The 21,018-nt window shown below is 34.7% G+C and overlaps 1 protein-coding gene across 3 annotated transcripts; it reads left to right on the plus strand.

Moving 5' to 3' along the window:
- The first annotated feature begins 1,151 nt into the window (after positions 1–1,151).
- On the plus strand, positions 1,152–20,893 carry LOC113501792 (peptidoglycan recognition protein 1-like). 3 transcript variants are annotated; one of them, XM_026883084.1, is made up of 6 exons: positions 1,174–1,560; positions 14,158–14,316; positions 17,691–17,852; positions 18,887–19,091; positions 19,341–19,453; positions 19,905–20,893. In XM_026883084.1, exons 1-6 carry the CDS (start codon positions 1,332–1,334, stop codon positions 20,225–20,227), a joined length of 1,191 nt encoding a protein of 396 aa, XP_026738885.1. In that variant the 5' UTR covers positions 1,174–1,331; the 3' UTR covers positions 20,228–20,893. The 3 variants fall into 3 exon arrangements, with proteins under 3 accessions (XP_026739039.1, XP_026738885.1, XP_026738966.1); XM_026883165.1 differs by lacking the exon at positions 14,158–14,316 and having other exon boundaries at positions 1,182–1,560; XM_026883238.1 differs by lacking the exons at positions 17,691–17,852; positions 18,887–19,091; positions 19,341–19,453; positions 19,905–20,893 and adding an exon at positions 14,504–17,053 and having other exon boundaries at positions 1,152–1,560.
- The last annotated feature ends 125 nt before the right edge of the window (positions 20,894–21,018 follow it).

Raw genomic sequence — 21,018 nt, forward strand, 5'->3', positions numbered from 1 at the left:
GCTCGAGCGCGGACCCCCCGCCTTTTTACACCTCCCGCCACGACGCGCGTCGAGCGCGGCAACCGATACACAAAAATAATCCTTATAGCATGACTCTGTATTCACGCGCGATTTCTTATTATTTCATGTATAACTTTGGTGTTTCTACACCGATTTACATGATTCTTTTTTTATTGAATAAGTAATAATGTTAACTTTTTTAATTGGGGATGAGTGATAGTGTTGTAAACGTTAGAGTAGAGAAATACAATCAGAAATCTCCGAATTGCTAAGCTATCGGGAGTTTCACGTGTTATTGTGAGTCAACCATAAAAGTTAGACATATGCTGTCGAGGAATATTTTTTATATAATTTTAGGGAGAATATTTCCGTCATACATGATTTCTATGTAGCTTTAACCTATAAGCCTGCACATGTGACGGAAGCTTAAAAAATGGAGTAACTTACCCCGTTTTCCCAATATTTCCCTTCACTGCTCTGCTCCTATTGGTCGTAGCGTAATGAAAAGTATACTATAACCTGCCCAAGAGTATGAAGAATAATTGTGCCAAATTTCGTTAAAATCCGTCGAGTAGTTTTTGTTTCTATAACGAATATACAGACAGACAGACAGACAGACAGACAGACAGACAGACAGACAAAAATTTTACTGATTGCATTTTTGGCATCAGTAGCGATCCCTAACCACCCCTTGATAGTTATTTTTTAAATATATTTTATGTACAGAATTGACCTCTCTACAGATTTATTATAAGTATATAGATTTAATTTTCTCGCATAATTAATTTTGTTTGTCATTTATAACTGACATCTCATCAGACTTTATTTAAGTTTTACAACAACCACCAACAACCAGGGTTACACGGTAATGACATATTAAATTCATATTCTTAAATTATACAATGAGTGCAAGACTGAGGTTATCGATACAGCCATCAGTTCATCGCTTATCTGACCGGACTTGGGTATCAAAGAAGTACACAGAAATGAAAACGATGTCAACGCAAACTTTCAAAAGAAGAAAAAACAATTATTTGGGTATTATCTTGTGATCGTAAAGTTAATAAACTAGGTAAGGCCTGATTACTGATGTCTGTTTACCCACTTAAACCGCCGGTGACCGTAGAGAGGGCAGATAATACGCGAACGGATAGATTGCAAAACGTTTATCACTCTCGTCATTACTCATTTGCAGAAGCACGAAGTGTGCGTTAGTCGCGCAGCAGACTACGCCGCGGACCGACGTCGGACCGGTTCGAGCTGTTAATCATCTGTTTACGTCACGCAGTCGGTTTTCCCAAGTTCGTTTGCTAAAGTTAGTAGTGTTCGCGATGTGGAACGAAGGGGACGCTCGGCACGAGCTGCGGGACCACGAGGTGTCGATGGGCCGCACGAGTGGCAGCTCCGAGGTCGTGGTGATGGACGAACGCGTGCTGGAGGCGGCTGCGCGCGCCCAGCCCGCGCTCACCAACATCAACGTCACCAAGTCCTCGCGCCTGCACATCGGGCCCAAGTTCGTCTCCGTCACGCAGAACGTCGACAACACCGAGGTGGTCAAAGGTGAGCCTCGTCTATCACCATGTAAACAAAGCGACTTCCTCTCAACTGTACTGTTTGCACATCCATTGCGCTGCTGTCATGTAAACGCGATATCAAAGCTTGCGCCCATTAACACCGTTTAAGTTGCATTGCTACCAATTTGTTATAAATATCCCGGTTTAGAATTATTGTTTGTGTTTCTATTAGTTGTTAATTATCCTTTATTACATCGAAGCTGTGCAGTATGCATTCAATTCAAGCGAATTATTTTGTTCGTGTTTTCCTGTTTGAGTTTGTTACTCACTGTGAGAATATTTGCTAATAAAATTAATATGAACTCGCGGAGGTTATGATGACTTGAATACATAAGTTTGTCAAAATAAAGTAGTTTTGAGTGTTGTCTACGCGAACTAGTCTGAGACTGGTTTATAATAGACTGTTTTTCTTACAAGTCAATTAATCTTGTGTCAGGCACGTCATATTAGGTATTTATTGCAATTACTTATTTGTAATCTTGCAGGTCATGTAATTTACCTTAATGTTAGATTATGAAACATCTTTTGAAATTGTTTAACCTTGATAATAACATTCTTTGTAATACAACCTACCATGAAAATTGTGTAGTAAACATACAAAAAAGTATGACAATTTACTTAACACTGCTGTTCTTAGTATTTTTACTGTGTAAGTGCGTTATTTTAAACAAACATATCTACCGGTCAAGTGCTAAGTGTACATACATAGTCACCAACTCGGCAAGGGCCTGGCAACGCTTGCTCGCACATGTGAACATGCCTTAACTTCATAATTGCAAATAAACAAAGAAATCCAATATGGCGTCGTACAAGGACAATCGCTTACAATGCTCGAACCAACCAAAACATATTTCCATTGATAAAGAATGAAAATAAATATAATTTTATATATCATAGGCGAAACTTGACATAGGTACGTGAAAACAGTCGTAGTTTCCTAACAGGAAAAAAAACAATTTGAAAATTCACGGAACCAACTTCACAATTATAATCAATCATCATGCCCACAGATAATCTATTTGATATAGGATGTTGGCGTTACTTAAAAAAGGTTCGTTCACTAAAAAGGTTTTAGTAAAAAGGCTAGTGTATGCATTCCCATTAAAATTAAAGTAAACGCTTTACTCTTATCAATGCGTAAAACATATCGCCAGTGTGTTGTGGAAGCAAGACAGCTATATACACAGCGTAGAGCGATGTCTGTACTGTAAATATCTACTACTTAATATTATAAATGCGAAAGTATCTCTTTCTGTCTGTCTGTCTCGCTTTCACGCTAAAACTACTGAACCGATTGCAATGAAATTTGGTACATAGATTGTCTATAGCCCGAGAAAGAACATAGGCTACATTTTACCTGAAAAATTTTTTTGTAAAGGGGGTAATGATTCGATAAGTAGCGAGCGGGCCCACAGGCATCATGATTTGAGCGAAAATAAGCAAAAATTGTAACCATGGCAACTGTGAGAATGCCGTTGTTATTGTCATTACATGATGAAGTAAATCAGTTTGTCTAACACAGTACAAAACAAAATAATGATAATGATAATTATGATTGATATCTCGAGGAGAGCGATGTTGATCCCTTAGAATTCTAAATAATTAATTTCTAAACGTAAATTTATTTAGATAAAATATATCGATTGCACTACTATAAGTATTGTAATCGTTGTTTACAAAAAAATCTAAGTTTAAACGCGGATAACACCGCAGGGGCACAGCTAGTCTACTATAAAGAGGCGTGTGGCTCTTGTTCTGGCGATTTAAATGATTGTGATATAATTATGATCAGTAATATATAATGATAGAATTTCATACAGCACTTTTCCAAGCTTGGTAAGATATAAGCTCGTTTTTGCTAAAAAAAAACTCGTCCACATTATTACTGCCATCAATCGGCACAGTTTAGTGCTAAGTGTACAATGCATTGGATGCGGGTTCTCGCATTTAGCATTCTTTGCTTAGAAAATTGTAAACCATATCATATTATTGACAACCTACAACTAGACAAATAACATTGCAAAAGTGACTTGTCGAAATCAAATGCCATGTATGCAAGAATTTAATTAAATTTAAAAATTAGTTATACACGGTGATTTTTTAGTCGTCTTACAAAAGCAACCCAGTTCATGTATCCGACGTAAAATACCCCTAGGCGCGTTTTTTTTTTAATCATCAACTAAGATAATAAGTACGAAGAAAATTAAACAAGAGAAATCTGAAATATACTCTTAAAAATGATAAAATTGCCGCCGCCCGCACCCCTCACCATTGTTACAAGGCACGGACCGCACTCGCAACTGAGCTGTGTTTCTAAAAAACTAGGAATTGCATCATAATATTGATTTTTTTTTTAAATCTCTTAAATACCATTTTTTTTTTATCATGAACGTGTTCTAGTCATTGGATACATGAACTGGGCTGCTTTTGTAAGACGACAAAAAAATCACGGTGTATACTATTAGTTTTTAACAATCCCTTTCCTTGTATATTATAATTGATATTTGCAATCAAAATCAATACTTATCAGTAAGTTTAAGCTTTCAGAATTTGTTTGTTTTATTTTTAGGTTATCTCTAGGTATTAACGAATGAAGGTCTAATCAGTGGCTAACGTAGTCACTGACACAGATTAATAGAAACAATCAATAATGCAGAATTAGTTAAGCAACCTGCTTTACAGATAACAGAAAATGGGGAAATTGACACAACAAATCTGTTTAGTTCAAAAAGCAGATTTAAAAAAATATATGAAACCTCGAATATGGAGATGACACGTCATTCTGTCGTGACAGAAATGTCATTTTCATACATTTTAACTAAATGTCGCTTAGCTAGAGAAGCTAGTTTAGTAAAATTTACATATTTAGTGTGGTTTCGTTCGAATACACAAATATTATCAGAACATTATATTTTATATTAATTACTGGCTGTCCCAGCGAACATTTTTTTACCAAACATGTGTTTTGAAGTTTTGATGTTCTCCGATTCTCAGACATACCGAAACCTTATTATTAAGTACACCGTGACCCGAGAATTTTATTTATCATATTTAGATACACACGAAAAAGGAAAAATACAACATTTAAGTTGTATAATTTAAAAGCGCAAAGAGCAAACAATTTTTGTTTGCAAAATTTAAATTTATAGATCTTTAAAAAACGTTGCTTCCCATGCACAACTCAAAATAGAAGTAATATAAATTGAGACCAATGCTTAAGTAATTGATAGCCAATTTTGCAATTAAAATGGACCACATTTTATCAGTAAGCAAATAATACACGCTGTAACAAAGAATATTATCAGGGAGACCCCCTAATTTCATTATAATTAAGTTTGCCATTTTCCTTAAAGCAATTACCTCTAAAACTAACCTAGTGTGACCTTCTAACTCTTCTTGAACAAAGAATTGAACGGTATAGTACAGTATGATGGGCATTTACTTCAATCAGCATTATTAATATTCTACTACTACTGGGTACTTCGCGATGCCAGCCAGGGACGCTAAATTTTGTTTTTATTTCGTCAATTGAGAGGTACGCGGATGAACCGCGTGCGCCGTCTTTGACAGCAGACTTCCTCTGTATGCCGCTAAAGGTCATTTATGGTTGCATATAAGGGTATTCTGTCAGTGCTTGTCATAGCAGATAATTATCAATAAGTTCCCAAAAACTTTTTGTCTAATTTATATCTTTTTCTGTTCCGAAAACCCGCTGGTATAACTACATTTTTAAAACGAATTCAACAACGTATTGGTTGAAAAACATAATTTCTTTAAACAAATGCATTTTGTCATAGGCACGCGCATATTGACGCGTTGCAATCTTATTAATAATTTTACCTTATACTAAATAATTCAATTCATATTTATGTAGTACACAATAACAGTGTCACTAGCAATATTTTATAACTGATTACAATAATTTAATAACACGTAATCTGGATAGATACAAGCGTACGATGTCAAGTGTTTGTTTTCTATCGAGTTAGTACGTCACAGAGCAATCGAATGGAGTGCATTCTGTAGTAAGGAAAATCTAATTCATGAAGTCTCGATATTACCTATATATGTATAATATTAATTTATGATAAAATACCATTGTGATAAGAGACTGAAAATGACAGAAGTTAATTGAGGGGACAATAATGTGACCCCCTGAGTTTGTCGATATCCCTCGAGATATAACATTTTCAAACACTATACGCTTTTTATTGTTACAAGGATTTCGAAATTTGGTTCAGAAGGAAGGTATCGGGTTCCATCTACAACTCAAAAATTTTGCCTCTTTATAAAATCACTCAACAGTGGACTGGATCAGTAAACAGGCTATATTTCTCACTTACCGAAACGATGTCACATTAGATGTTTTCTGTATCTAAAATTTGTCCAGGCATTCGTATTTAAGCACTCTTTTGTAATCACACTATCTGTTGATGTATGATGTCGATCATAGCTGTAAGAACATTACCCTCCTTTAGCGAAGTCGGATAAATGCGTTAATCCACGGTGTATACCAAATTACATCGAAATCGGTTCACCCGTTTGGGCATGAAGAAGTAACAAATATACTCACATTCGATACACATGGTTTACTAGTGTGATTTTTAATAAGTACCTACTACTGAATATTATCAATGAATATTATTAAACACTGCCAACTAGTATTACTAGTAGTAAAATATCAGTTTGTCATTGAAGAGAAATTTTAGAAAAGACCATACATATATGTAGTTAGTTCTGTCAATCCCAAGCTTTTAGCTCGTTTGTAAATAAAATAATATGACCCAACTAGATTTCTTTATCAATGCCGGAAAGCAGGATCAATATCTCTGATAATGTTGGTACATTACACATAATATTTTATTTATAGACACAAAAGCTAATTACGTCATGAAATAATTAGTCATTTTATATTATTGGCTCTGTACTCTAATTATAGTCGATAGGCCACTTCATCTTTGTTTATTTTTAGTTTTCAAGTATTTTAAAGTCTTATTACATTAAAACTCAAAATACACATACATACGTGTGAAATTTTGTGTACTTATGTGGCGTCTTGTTCAGAAAAAACTTAGATCGCGATCCGTGATCGAAATTTATTATCTAATTGATTCGTGATCATCATCATCCTAGCCTTTTCCCAACTATGGTGGGGACGGCTTCCAGTCTAACCGAATTCAGATATGCACCAGTGTTTTACAAGGAGTGACTGCCTATCTGACCATCTCAACCTAGTTACTTGGGCAACACGACACCCTTTAGTTAGACTAGTTGTCAGACTTTCAAGCTTCTGACTACAGGTAGTCAGAAGCTTGAAAGCTGTTGCAGGCAACAGCTGTCAAAGATGTATGAATAACAGCCGGGACCTACAATTTAACGTGCCTTCTGAAACGCGGAGGAACTCGTTACCACAAAGGTAGTCACCCATCTACGGACCAACTGGGTCAAGCGTAGCTTACCTTGTGATTGATCCATATATGCAGTTATAGCTTAGCAACAAGCTCTTCATAACACGGATATACGGAAGATAACAATAAAATATTACCCATCACTAACTCCTATACGGTTAGAACTGATACATACTTATTCAAAACAACAAGAGTTTATAATAAAAAGTTAGACAGCAGTTATTTTTTGCTTTATACACTTGTTTAAATCCTGTTAGGATTCTGCAAACTCATTCTTATAGTGAGCTTCAAGTCAGTACGTTCAATTTAAATAATGTGTTGTAACTCTTGTAAAGTGATGTTGAGTACTTATAAATACACAAATAAAATTCTTCATAATAAACAATTGCGGTCGATCGCAAACACAGCGCCGAACGCAACGATGATTTGAACTATCTCACTATTTATCATAAAGGCTGTTCCTCTTCCTCGCAAAAACATCTGAAGGGTCGAAGAGTTTTATCTTTATTTTATGTTCCCGTGGCATGTTTTCGATTTGCTAAGGACAACATCTAGTAACAATAAATGATCTTGTGTAAGTAGTTAGTAATTATTATTTTTAAAACATTGATTAAGCAATGGATTGACGAAAATGAAATATAGACTTAACGATAAATGAAACATTACCAAAATTTTGAAATCCCTATGTTAAAACCAGATAAATATTATATTCTTAAACTTTGTTAGTGTGATTATAAATTAAACGTAGCTTTAAATACGTATCTGTTAGATATATTTAAAAACCTATATTTAGCGAGAATACTCCATGGGTTAATGATAGATTATAGTGTAAATACGCTCTATTACTACAGTAACTAAGGTCATGTATGGTTGCCAACAATTCTTCTATTGGTTACTGACAACCTAACAAGTGCCTGTGTAAATTATGCTTAATAGAGGAATTCTTTGTTTGCTCTCAGCAATGAATAAAGCCGTCATATAAAATGGTTACAATTGAAGATCCTTTAGTTTAACTATCTTAGATCAAATTAAACACTTCAATTATTAGATACTCACCTATTTTAAGAAGACTTATTACTTTTTCTCTATTTTTTAAATATCGAATCTCTCCCAGTGTTATAATGTTTTTTTCCAATCAACCGCCTATATTCTTTACAGGCAGTGACGATTATGTGCTTATCTAAAATCTCCCGAAATCATGACTATCCTTCAAAATACGTATGTGAAGCGTAAAATTACCGCACACGGTATACGTCATATAACAATGATAATTCCAAACAAATTATGTAATCATCCTTTTTTAAGTAATTTATACAAAAATATGGAACATATGTTAATATTTACAATAGAGGCAGAATTAATTATCGTTTTCCTTAACGTATTCCGTGAAGCATCTGTTGATTAAATGATTTTACGCATTATGAGCTGGACTGGTAGTTTCTTGCAAAATAATAGGTTATGTCACCATTGCTCTATCAACTATAATAATAAAGAATGCACAACCAAATATAGACCGGCGTTAATAACGATCCGACCCTACTTTCACTACGATCTACTACCTACTACTACGATCAGCTTCAACACACGGCGACGGGTAGGGATATTATTTACTGACTTTCACCACCAAAAACACTTCAACCTTATACTGCATAAGTTGGAGTCTTGGGACCGCTCGCTCATGCTCAGGGTGACCCTGGCTGACTGTCTTCAACAACTGCACTTTAAAAATTAGCAGTAGTAGGGCGTAAGGACCTTTTACTATCCTCTGTTAAATAAACAATGATGGTACAGGAAGATCTAATAGTTTTTTTGGCTTAAGCTAGATCTGACTAGCCCAAAAGCTCTCCGGATCGATAGATCTTTGATTGCATCTTTTCGTGTGGTGTTATAACACTGCAAATATCCAACAGAAGTTTTCTATGAAGATAGAAGAAGATAACGATATGTTAATGTCTCAAGGCTCACACACCTAGTAATATCTATTTGCCACTTTTAACTAGAATATTATATTTAATAGATCAGAGTGTACATGTTACTTTATATATATTACATTTATTTACTAAGTCAAGTAATTTGCGGTTAGGCATCGGAAGACATACAGTGACACCGCTATGCAACACTTATGGATTGCAAGTCATTCACGCATCGAAACTTCTTAGTAATGTTTCTACCAAAAACATATGACTATGTAACTGAGATTTTTTATATTGATTGGTATACTAATGTAATTGGCTAATGTTGTGTAATGTCATGTAAACACATTAAGTAATCTTTGATACGAATATGGCAGGAGTAACGTAGAGCCTTATTAGATAGTTAGCAGATTATATTCCGTGCTGTTAACTATTTTACTATTATCTAAGACCTTATCGCACAAACACAGTTGCCAAGGTCGAATAGATAGAAAAGCGGACAGAAGGTCGGAAAGCGTAGCCTTGGTAATAGGAAAACGTTTAAAAAGAAAATAATACTATCTAATTTATAAAATTCCCTTGTCACGGTGCTAGTTACCGTACTCCTCCGAAACGGCTAAACCAATTTTTACTAAATACTAGCTGACCCAGCAAACGATGTTTTGCCTAATGAATTATTTCTAGTCGTATGTATATAAAAAAAAAAAACAAAAATAATCCCTCAAAAATAAAGTATTTTTTTTAGTCTGAGCAACTCTTATCACTTAAGGGGTATGAAAAATAGATGTTGTTCTATTCTCAGACCTACCTAATATGTATACAAAATTTCATAAAAATTGCTCGAAGGGTTTCGGAGGAGTACGGTAACTAACATCGTGACACGGGAATTTTATATATTAGAATATTATATGCGTATTCAGTAGGTATGAGAATCGACTAACATCTATTTTTCATACCCCTAAGTGGTGGGGGTTGCTCACACTAAAAAAGAAATATTTTATGGACGAAATTTTTTGTTTTTATTTTTTTATAATGTGGCATTAAAAATACATACAACTAAAAAAAAAATATTTGGTAAAACAACGTTGTCTGGGTCAGCTAGTACAGTATAAATATACACGCTCTATTACAAAGACCTTATTCTATATTTAAAACATTCCAATGCGTTATCAAAGTAGGTGAAATCGTAATTATTATGGTCTCCGATTAGGATGATAACCGAAAACAATGAATTCACATATTATCTTAAACTTTTGACTATTGTTATCTTTAAATCATATCTGCCAGTCAATTTACTTTCTTTTTAAATAGGTTACGTTTTTAAGGTAAAGCACCGATTTTATCTTTGACCAATATATTGTAAATAAAAACCTGCGTTCAAATGTTTTTGTGTCAGTCAATAGTGGAAACTAGAATCGGAACATTTTTATTATGTTGTGCTGTAAAGGTACGCAATTTACATATATATACAATACTAAATTAAAATTAAATAGCTTTTGTGTCATATTTTTGTTTATTAAACTCATCTGAGTCTTTTCAGTCTGATAATTAAACAATTTAAAATATGAAGAACACTTTAAAAAATATTTTTCATATGCATAAAAAATAATGAAAATCATTTTTAAGCAATTGAATAATATTGATGAAATAAATTGAAATTAATTTAAAGTAAAAAAGCGGTGTGACGATGAACTCGGCGAAGGAGAGAATGTGAGGTTGCTGGTAACCAACAGAGGAGGTTCAGGAAACCGTCTGGCGCTGTGGGAACGGTACAGGATGGGACTTACACTACTAGGTACTCTTTTTTATCATTAAGGGTCAATTTAGACGAGAAATGTTATGCAAGTTTTAATACATTGCTAGCGATCATTTATCGTGTTAGTTATTTGAGCTGCACGGCTGCACAATGTATTGCAACTCGCTTGGGATTTCTCTCGGGCCCTACTACCATTATATGCTCACTTTCACACTTGTGCCGATGAATATATGTATTTGAAAAGACATTTACTGATTCGATATTCGATCCTTCGGATTGACAGCCAATGGTCATGTCACTAGTGTACCGTTCATACCGAGGAGTAGGCATTTGGAAACTTGGATTGCGGAGAGAAAAATGAAATAAATGTCTGCTAGCTTGACTGAAGCGGTGATTAATGCTATTCTTTATCAATATTTCTTAGTTTATGCTCTTCGCGTAATCACTCTGCTTCAAAAGACAGGCAGCTTTAAATCGAGGTCCCAGATGTAAGGGAATCCATCCATGGCTCCCCGCGTTTTTCAACAAACAAAATGAAAGTTACATAAAAAATATGATTGAACTTTTCATTTCTTAAAATAGAATTTAATATTTACCCTGTCTTGGTCTTTGTTTAATGCAAATATAAACCGTTAACATTTTATTTATCCTAAATCCATTCTACAGAATTTTAATTATTAATCTTAATTTATTAAAAACACACCGATTACGAATCACAATATGATAGTATCTTATTTAATTTTCGATTCTAATTCTACGTGAAAACGTCTTGCTTGGATACTAATAGAGGAAATTTAATTCAGCACATATTCTAGGAAAAACGATGTATGTACGTGCACACAAAAAGGATATAGTTGTATGCAATAACAAGGCAATAACTCATTTGATAGCTAATTACCACTATTATTGATCGTAATATTTTGATGCGACTCACGGAACTAAAGTTATTTGCTTTATAGGATATAACATGTATGTTGGTAACCAAATGAGTTAAGGAGGTCAGATATGCAGTCGCTTTTTGCAAACACTAAGTACCAGTTTACTTAGCTACATCTTTTTTTCTGGGCTGTTTCCAGAGTCAAAATCTAGCTGTTTACAGTGCCCAATTAATGAATGATAATTTGATTACATTTGCCACTATTCGTATTCTTGTAAGCATTTTGCCAATACAATAATTGGAAATTCATTGTATTGTCCGTGAGTGTCTGTGAGTCTGCATTTACTGAATTGATATCTATATACACTATATATATGTGAAAATTAGGTATAATTCCGCTTCTCTTGTAACTGATAAATTGCGATTGTTATTTGGTTCATCTGTCAAGGAGTTTTGAGTAGATCTCTGGATCAAGGTGTGCGGAGGTGGTAACACTAGTCGGGTCTTACCTGAACCTACCCTCGTACCCCCATCCGACAAAACACTATGGCGATATCCAACTTTTCATTGTAACTATGTTACTGACTGTTGAAAGGATGTCCTTCTAAATCCAGTAAGAGACGAAACATGACTTGGGCAAAAACGAATCTTGGAAAAAATCTAATATTTCTTCGTAGTACCCGACTAATTAAGAGTAGGGTCATGTTTTGTTGCTTGTTGCAAATACAAATTATAATTATAAATTGAGGTTAAGATACTTCAAATATTTATCGCTAGCCCGACTCGCACTTGATGGGTTTTCTATTTAATAACTTCTATCATTTAGGTCAGTCCGTCAGTGATCAAGTCAAAGTGCAAGCGGGAGTAACCTTGAAAGTCGCGGTCATTCACCTCTATCGATTGCGCGTCACCAATGTTAGGGTTGTGCAATATGTAGTATGGGGTGCGGAATAGGGTTGGGGGAGATCACACACTATACTAATATTATAAAGAGGAAACCTTTGTATTTTTGTATGTTTGTATTGAATAGGCTCTAAACTACTGGACCGACTTCAAAATTTCTTTTACCATTACATAGAGGGATTCTTGCGAATCCGTATAGGCTATATTTTATCCCGGAAAATAAGCTTAAAAAATAAATGTCCACCCGTGCGAAGCCGGGACAGGTCACTAGTATATAATAATATGTTAGGTACTATAGAAGCCCGAGCTTCGTTAAATTTTAGGTTTTACCAGTAAATCTTAGGGTTTACCAACACGAGTCGGTTTCGTAAATATAAGTCTACGGGGCTCTTACAAATGAGCCAAATCTGAAATAACCAAGTAAATGGTATGAAAAACTAAACGATGCTAAAATAAACGATGATCGTATGGTTAGGACTTTTCTATAACGATATATATGGTAAATCTTAGGATTTGCCGTAGTTCACGCTTTACTGGAGTTAACCATCACATCTTAAAGTATTTAATATATCATTGCGTATTTAAATGTGTGCATGTTTTTTTTATAGTTTGCATTGATTCCTTTTTTGATATATGTATTTTTTTATTTATATTTTCGATATAGACTTCCGATAAACTCCTGTTTCATTGTTTTTAATAATTAAATTCTTTTTAAAAAAATTGCGCGTGATTTGTTACTTGTTTAATTACTCACAATAACTACCTGGATACCTTTATTCAGTTGTTTTGAAATACTTAAAACGCACTGTTTCCAAGTGAAGTGCAGTTATTTTACAATCAGCTGTGTGTACCTATACAGATATACTGCAAATTTTACTTGAATAACTTGATCCCATACCTACTCACTTAGACAACATACAGTAATGACATCGTTATTGTTGTGTTAATTAATGTATAGATTAAGCATTATACTATGTCCATGAGATTAAGTGACTTCTCATAATAAATACCGACACTGACAGTAAATAAACCGCGTCATAATTACAAAATCGAGATCCAAAGAGGTTTTGCTATACCTACGGTGTTGATAGAAGCATAATAAATTTATTGTTTAATATTATTTTATAGCTATCCTTTACTAAGTTTAAACTTCTTATGGACTGATAATATTTCAAACTAATCGAATTCTATGAAAATTATTTGACGGCATCATGGTTTTGCCTAAGTTTTTTAAGATGGTATTTTAATATTCTTACGTAAAGAAGGATTCTACTTACTTCATCAAATCATCCAATTTTCTGCACCCATATATTTAATGTGAAACAAAGGTGTATCTTTGCAACGTGAATTCGTGTTCCACGCCTGCCTCAAATAGATGCCAGAAAGCCCAGGATTATCTGAAAATATTCTCAAAACTTTGCGATTTCGTTTCGGCTACCATTTAGTCTTGTACATACCTATCTTTCCTTAACATACCTACAATTAAGATAATACAGAAGAATTAATTAATTTAATTTTGTTTCAATACAAAACCCAGCAAAATTGCATTGCATCAGATTTAATGTTTTTTATCATGTACCTGTTTAATAAATAAATAAATAAAAAATAAAATAATCACAGTTTTGTTTTTGCGGTCCGTACCAGTTATTTCAATACTGCTTCTCTCAGCTTCTGACTCTTCTAAACCATTTCCTTCTTACTATGTTCCGCGTTGTTAATGTTTCAGGCCGCATTCTGGGCCTAGAGCTCGTGTCGCCGCAGAACAGCAAGCGGCTCCGATGTAGCATCGCGGTGTTCGTCTGCTGGGCGTTTGTTGTCGTTTCGGCTCTTACGTTCTTCATCTTCTACTTTGCCTTGGCAAAACAAGTCAAACGGCTTGATCTAGGTAATCTATTTTCTACCTTACCTGCTTCCTTATTTCTATCTTTAAAATGCCCTTTATTCTTCATATATACAAGTTAAACAAAACAAAAGCTAGATTCCCCATATTTATATAATGAATGCAGTATAAGTTTACTGTAACTAATCATGTAGTCGACTCAAAAATTCAGTGGGTAATTTTGTTTGGCTAGATATAAAGGAGAAGTGGTACCTGCGGCGCGGTGACTGGCAGGCCATGCCCGACTACGGGATAGAACTGCTCGAGCTACCGGTGCCCAACGTGCTCATCGGCCACTCGGCTATGGACCAGTGCACTGATAGATACTCGTGTATCAAAGACGTGTTGGAAATACAAAGAGACCATCAGAGGCGAGGATGGAACGATATCGGCCCGAACTTCCTCGTCGGCGTTAACGGACTAGTTTTCGAAGGCAGAGGCGGGAATGTGCAGGGGGCTATGGTTAAGTCTTGGAACCGCAACGGCATTAGCGTTATGTTCCTCGGCAACTACCAGGTTTCTGAGACCTCACAAGTGCAATTCGATCACATCAAAGTTCTCTTAAACGAACTTGTTAGAAAAGAGGTGTTGAGGCCAAACTATGTGGTCTACGGCCATTGTCAGGTAACGGGCAGTATCATTAGTCCGGGGAAATATGTAATGGATGAATTACACAACCTTGAGCACTGGAACCCTGCTAACAAAACTACTTGTATTCGATAATGACTGAATATATTGTTATTATTTAAACTTTTTAAACGGATGAATCTTTTCCAAACGATGATAGGGAGAAGGTTAACATTTCATTTTCATGTAATGTCGGTTTGTAACCATTAATGCGTCTATTCTCTTCTAGAATTATATGCATTTATTAAAACACATACGGGCCGATTTTCGAGCCCAATAAACTTCAATGGGAGAATATGGAGAGTGGACGGAGTATAACGGTTGGGCGTTATCTCTTGACAGTCATTATGATAACGGCCGGACTTAAACTGACTGTAAAAAATAATGAAGAACAATAAAATACTGTTGATTGAAAAGACTTTCAATCGCCAATTTAAACTTGAAAACTAGTTATTATTATCGTGTTCAATCTAGGTTTCAAAAAGAGAAGATATTTTATTACAAGCTTTTCTTAAACCTACATTTGACAACTTTGTATATATGTTTTTTTACAAAGATGGTAGATCATTAAATATAAGTAAAAACAGTTTAAGTTTTTGTTTTGTATATTTAACACATTCCACTAAAAGCATGTGATTTTAAAGAAATGTTTAGATACTATTCATTTATTGTTTGTTTCGAGAGTACCTGAAGGTACCAGGGTGCGAAAGTTGATATCTAACTTCCGCCTTTTTAAAGACATTATTGAAAATATTAGTTCATTGTAGTGCTTTGTACAGCCAGAGCTGAGAGCCAGGGCCATAATTCTGCTTTTTACAATGGTCGTTGAGTGAATGGAAACTGGATTAAATTGTCACTATTCCTATTATTCTAAGCATTTCTCCGTCAATATATGGAAATTCAGTACGCGGTTATATTTATTGTATTTAGCGTAAGTGTTCAACTTAAATACAATCAAATTCCAATTAATGTGTTGACAAAATTATTAGGAGAATATGAATAGTTTCAGATTTAATCCAGTTGCCATTCAATCATCGGCCATTGTAAATCGGGGCCTGTATTTTTCAGTGGCAAGGTGATCGTGGAAATGGTGTTTAGTATGTTTCAACCATACCAAATACCAAGCCCATTTCTTTACCTAATAGTACAACAGCAAAACGTTGAACTATATTGTATTCAATTGGGTTTTTTTTTTTGTTGCTGGCGATACAAAGCACAAGTCTTGTAGATTAAGTAGGTACATTTTCTAAATTCAATTACTCTATTTGCGAGTTTAGACAGGGCAGTGTTGGTATTATTTTCAACAAGTCCTTTTTGTTGTTTACATATATATGGTAATCAGAACACGCCTTTGTGTACTTCGAATGATAACAAAATACATCAGCAGTCAGCTTGTGTTGTGACTGACTGATAAGTAATAAAATGTTTTATAGTATAGCAGTAAGTACTATATTTATTATAGCTTTATTGATCTCTTACATTAAGATACTAAAAATAATCACTAAAATATAAATTCTTTTTTTAATCACTTCACGATGATGATGACCACGATGTTAAATCTATTTTGTTAACATTGTACGTGTAGTCGAAGTTTTTTATAATTTAAAGTTTACTAACAGTGTTTGTGTTTGGTAAATTCTTCTGGACAGTTAAATAACAATAAAAAAAAACACTAATCAAATAAAAGAGAGCCCGTTTTTTGGCATTGTGAACATCGGATCTGGGATCAAAAACAAAATAAAATAGAAGCTATGCCGCGGGTCTCAGCTTGTATTGCTCTCCTAAGTAACTGAATTGTTTGTTACTGTTTTGTAAAATTCAATTTACAATGTGCTTAGGAGAATACGGAAAGTGTTAAAGTTAATCCTATTTCCATTCATACATCGGCAATAGTAGGTATATAGCAGAATTGGGGCCTTATCTGTTTGAGGACTTAGCTATCAGATACCTAGTGGGCCCCAATTCTGCGGGGCGGACCAGTCACAGTCAATGCAATGAATTTCCAATTATTCGAACTAGGGTTAACTTATGTTCGAAACTCTAACTTAAGATTTCGAGTGTTCATTGTAATCGATAGGTATTATTATGTCAATATATTTGAATGGTTTTTTTTTAATCTGTGTGTTTTTGAAACATCCTTTATTTTATAAACAAGTTTATTAACAAATATTTCTCACAATTACCTGCTGTAGCAGAAGTAAAGGATAATTAATATCATAAATATATTTATTAACAATTTACATATCGTAGGTATATAGCTATTGACACCCACACATCCACACTTCATATTTCATACACATATTCAACATGCATAATGTTAAATCAACCATCATTGACGAATAGATATCTACTACTAAGTACCTAATAAGTAACTAATGCTCTGTGCGAACATACTTTTCAATAAGTACTTGGTTAATAATTGCAATTTTTAGAACTTGTGAAAAATAGTTGCGAGGCAGATATATTTTGCTATCGTTAGCTTAATATACCTACTTCAGCTAAGACAGCCAGGCCCTTAATTATCTATTACGAGGTATATCAAAACGATTTTCTGAGTTAATGGTAATTAAACAGGTAGGTATAATCATCGCATCTTGTGGCTAGCCTGTGACCAGCAGTTGATCTCGATATTCTGAATTGGTTACTCCACAAACGCAACGCAAACCTGTTAAAAACGTGAGGCTATTTTGATGTACCTACATTTTTAATACACATTTTTACGTATGGCTATCAATTTACCCTTTCACTTCCAGACCTCCCCCTGCCTCGGTACCTATGGGACATAGCCAAGAGCACCACGAGAGCTGAGAGGCTGCTCTGTGCGGCGGCCATGATTGCTTTGTTCGCATGCATATTGCTCGTTGTCTACTTCACTGTGATCGTCAAGAGAGCATCCGAAGAAGTCGTTGATGTGGGTAAGGATATTGCATTTTTTATTTGAGGATACTGTATAAGAGTTATGCTTACGTAGTTACCTACGTCTTTATCCAAGTACTTGCTGTATAAGTATTACTCACTCCTAACACTTACCGGTCATTGGATCACATCTACCTACTAGAATAAAATATTCTTAAATCTCAGCCTTCTCTAAGAAAACTATACCTAATCTCAGTATAAATCATGCTTACCTATATGGGCGAGTTAAATTATTTAAAAGAAAGTTCAACACGGCCGTTTTATTTTAATGTTTAAGTATAGCATAATAGCCTTTTTCAACTAACCTCTGCACCAAAGTTAAATAAAAAAATAATATTGCAATAAAGATAGTTTTATAGAATCTAATCTACTTGAAACTTCTTCGAATAGATACATGGGTACTAAACCCAACTGATCCTCTTTATTCTGCAATAAAGTTTACAGTAATAGCTGGTACCTACGTTCATTCTTAGAAAAGGAGGTAAATAGTTGATAACGCATGCAAGGACAGCTGCTCGACTGTAACTGTTGAACAGCGTAAAGTCAGCACAAGAAGTCGGTTTACACAAAGAGGTGAAATAATTTCTCTGTGACAAGAAAAAAGTGTTGTTTAGTTATTATCATGGATCTGATCCAGATCACAAGCCTATTTTGTTACCTAACAGCACAAAAACCATTGAATTCAATTGTGTAAGCTGTTTTATTTAACAGATTTTTTGCTGACCATACTCTACGATAACGCTAAAGACGTTTTGCAACGTCTTTATTGATTATCCTCGAACACAACAGCCACTAGCCATTTGTTTAATTAAACAAAGCTTCGATAGCCGGTAGACTAGATGTTCTTAAATACGAATAACTGTCTTTCACCATCCCCAATTACGTACAGGATAAACTCTTGTTAACTGACTTTATGTTACTTCTAGGAACCGAACATACGGACTGGTAGATGAAATAACATTAATTTTTACGCATACGTTTTTCTGTGCAGTTACATTTATACTTACTCATAGGTCCTCATAATTGTCCACAGCACCACACGAATGGTATATAGACCGTGATATGTGGCTGGCACCACCTTTTGACAAGGACGAGGAGACGACGGACCGGTACGACCCCTTGAGGTTGGTGGTCATCGCGCACACTGTCAGTCCTGAGTGCACCCGTTTCATCAACTGTGCCGCCGAGCTGAGAAATCTACAGGGATACTACGCTAAAACCTATGGATATGATCTACCGTAAGTCTCTACAACGAAATACGAAGCCTCTTTTACTCTGAATTTTATTTTGCAGCATTGATTCACCTAAGACTGCTTGGTTACTGTGTTCATTAAAGTACCTGCAGAATAGTAGTCTTATTGTACGGATTTTTTTGTAACCAACACTCCCCATTCTCAATTGACGCCTATATTTTAATTGATAAAGTATAGTTTGTTTTAGTTACTGAGAATACGTAATAGTTATAAAATTGGCATTCATTTTGACAGTTATAACTTCATGATCGGGAATGATGGCAGAGTCTACGAAGCACGGGGATGGAACGTGGTGGGGGCGCACACACTAGGCTTCAACCGGTGCTCACTTGGTTTAGCTTTTATCGGTAAGCAATACCACTATGTTTTACGAAATTCCAGGGAGCCGTAGACCTAAAGGCTGAGAGACAATTCTTGGAGGCTGAGTAACGAATCCTAGTTTTATTTTATTTAGCATTGTGCAAAAAATTACTACTACTAAGGCGTTTTCGAGATATTGCTATTCGCAAGTCAGCGAACAGTAGAAGAAAATTATTTTTGTCAAAAGAAACGTCATAGTCGACAGAGTAATGAAATATCTAACTCTTTCTAACTTGCCCTTAAGATATTTTGGGTATGCACCAGCAATTTCAATCTTTTTCAGCTCAATGCAGCTGTGTGACAAGGGCTGGTCTAACAGCGTTGTACTAGTACCATCTATGCGTTAGGGATCTATCCCTAACGCATAGATTTTAAGAACCATGTCAAAATAATCATAATACCTACTTGAAAACAATTAACTAATCTGTATTATTACAGGAGATTACCGCGAAGGTTTGCCTTCATATGCAAAAGTAACTCCACTGCAATTGCAGAGAGCTAAAATGTTACTTGACAGAGGTGTTGAGCTGGGCCATTTGCACCCCTCCTACCACGTCGTTGGAGCGAAGGATCTCAAACCCACGGCCAGTCCTGGCGCGAACCTCTACAAGGCAATACAGTTGTGGTCGCACTACGACCATGAAAACATGTACTACAAGAAGACTTGCGACGAAATAATGAATATGTACAAAAACGAGACTGAATCTGAAATAACGAGTACACTCAAAACAATCGTAAAGGAAAAAAACAGTAAGGTATAGTGTTCAGAATGATATCACAATAACAAAGCTTTCATGTCTCGTTAATTTTTGCACTACTGGATACATAGTATTTCAGATAAATTTTAGATAAGAATGAACAGGACCAAACCTAAACTAGTCTATCTTTACAACGCAATCCTCATGTATGTATGATCACTAAAAACAGATTGTGTCAACGTGAGTCAGTGTTCTTAGGGAATGTACATAGAAAGTATTATCTTAGATTTTAGAGAACTTGTGGTTGTTTATAAAGTAAATAATTTAAGTTAGTATTGTAGAACTTAAGTTTTTTTGATAATTTTAGTAATGCTTGAATCAGAAGGTTAAAACTCTAGTTGCTACATTGAGATAAATGGATATTGTTCGTTTAAAAATACTCTAGGTAGTGTAGACCTTTATAATTTAAGTAATATCTTTAAAAAAATATTTTATCAAGGTAATTCTAGTACTTGTAGAACTTTAAAGCGTGAATGTCTAATTTAGTTTGTAATAATAAAATGAGTGATATCAGAATAGGTAACGTACCCTCAATGATCCCTGATAACCTCTTTTCACATGCAAAAGAGTATTACTTATGTATCTTGGCCATGTATGCTTAAGCAGTATCGCTAGTTATTAATTATAACGGAAGTCTGTATTTTAATAAAAAAAAATATATTTTATAGTTATTTGTTTTTCATAAAAATGCCTTTAAACAATAAATAATACAAATTGCGAGAATGTCGTTCTGATCAAGAATTTAAAGATGCTATGTCCTTAGTTAGAACTGTAAAACGGTTTAGTATAATAGC

The sequence above is a fragment of the Trichoplusia ni genome, chromosome 1, assembly GCF_003590095.1.
Source record: "Trichoplusia ni isolate ovarian cell line Hi5 chromosome 1, tn1, whole genome shotgun sequence".
NCBI lineage: Eukaryota > Metazoa > Arthropoda > Insecta > Lepidoptera > Noctuidae > Trichoplusia > Trichoplusia ni.

Excerpts from the sequence above, each read along its gene's own strand:
- LOC113501792 (XM_026883084.1), top strand. The coding sequence starts at position 1,332 with ATGTGGAACGAAGGGGACGCTCGGCACGAGCTGCGGGACCACGAGGTG. Across the intron at positions 1,561-14,157 it reads CAACACCGAGGTGGTCAAAG|GCCGCATTCTGGGCCTAGAG; the intron begins GTGAGCCTCGTC and ends TTAATGTTTCAG. Across the intron at positions 19,454-19,904 it reads ACTTGGTTTAGCTTTTATCG|GAGATTACCGCGAAGGTTTG; the intron begins GTAAGCAATACC and ends GTATTATTACAG.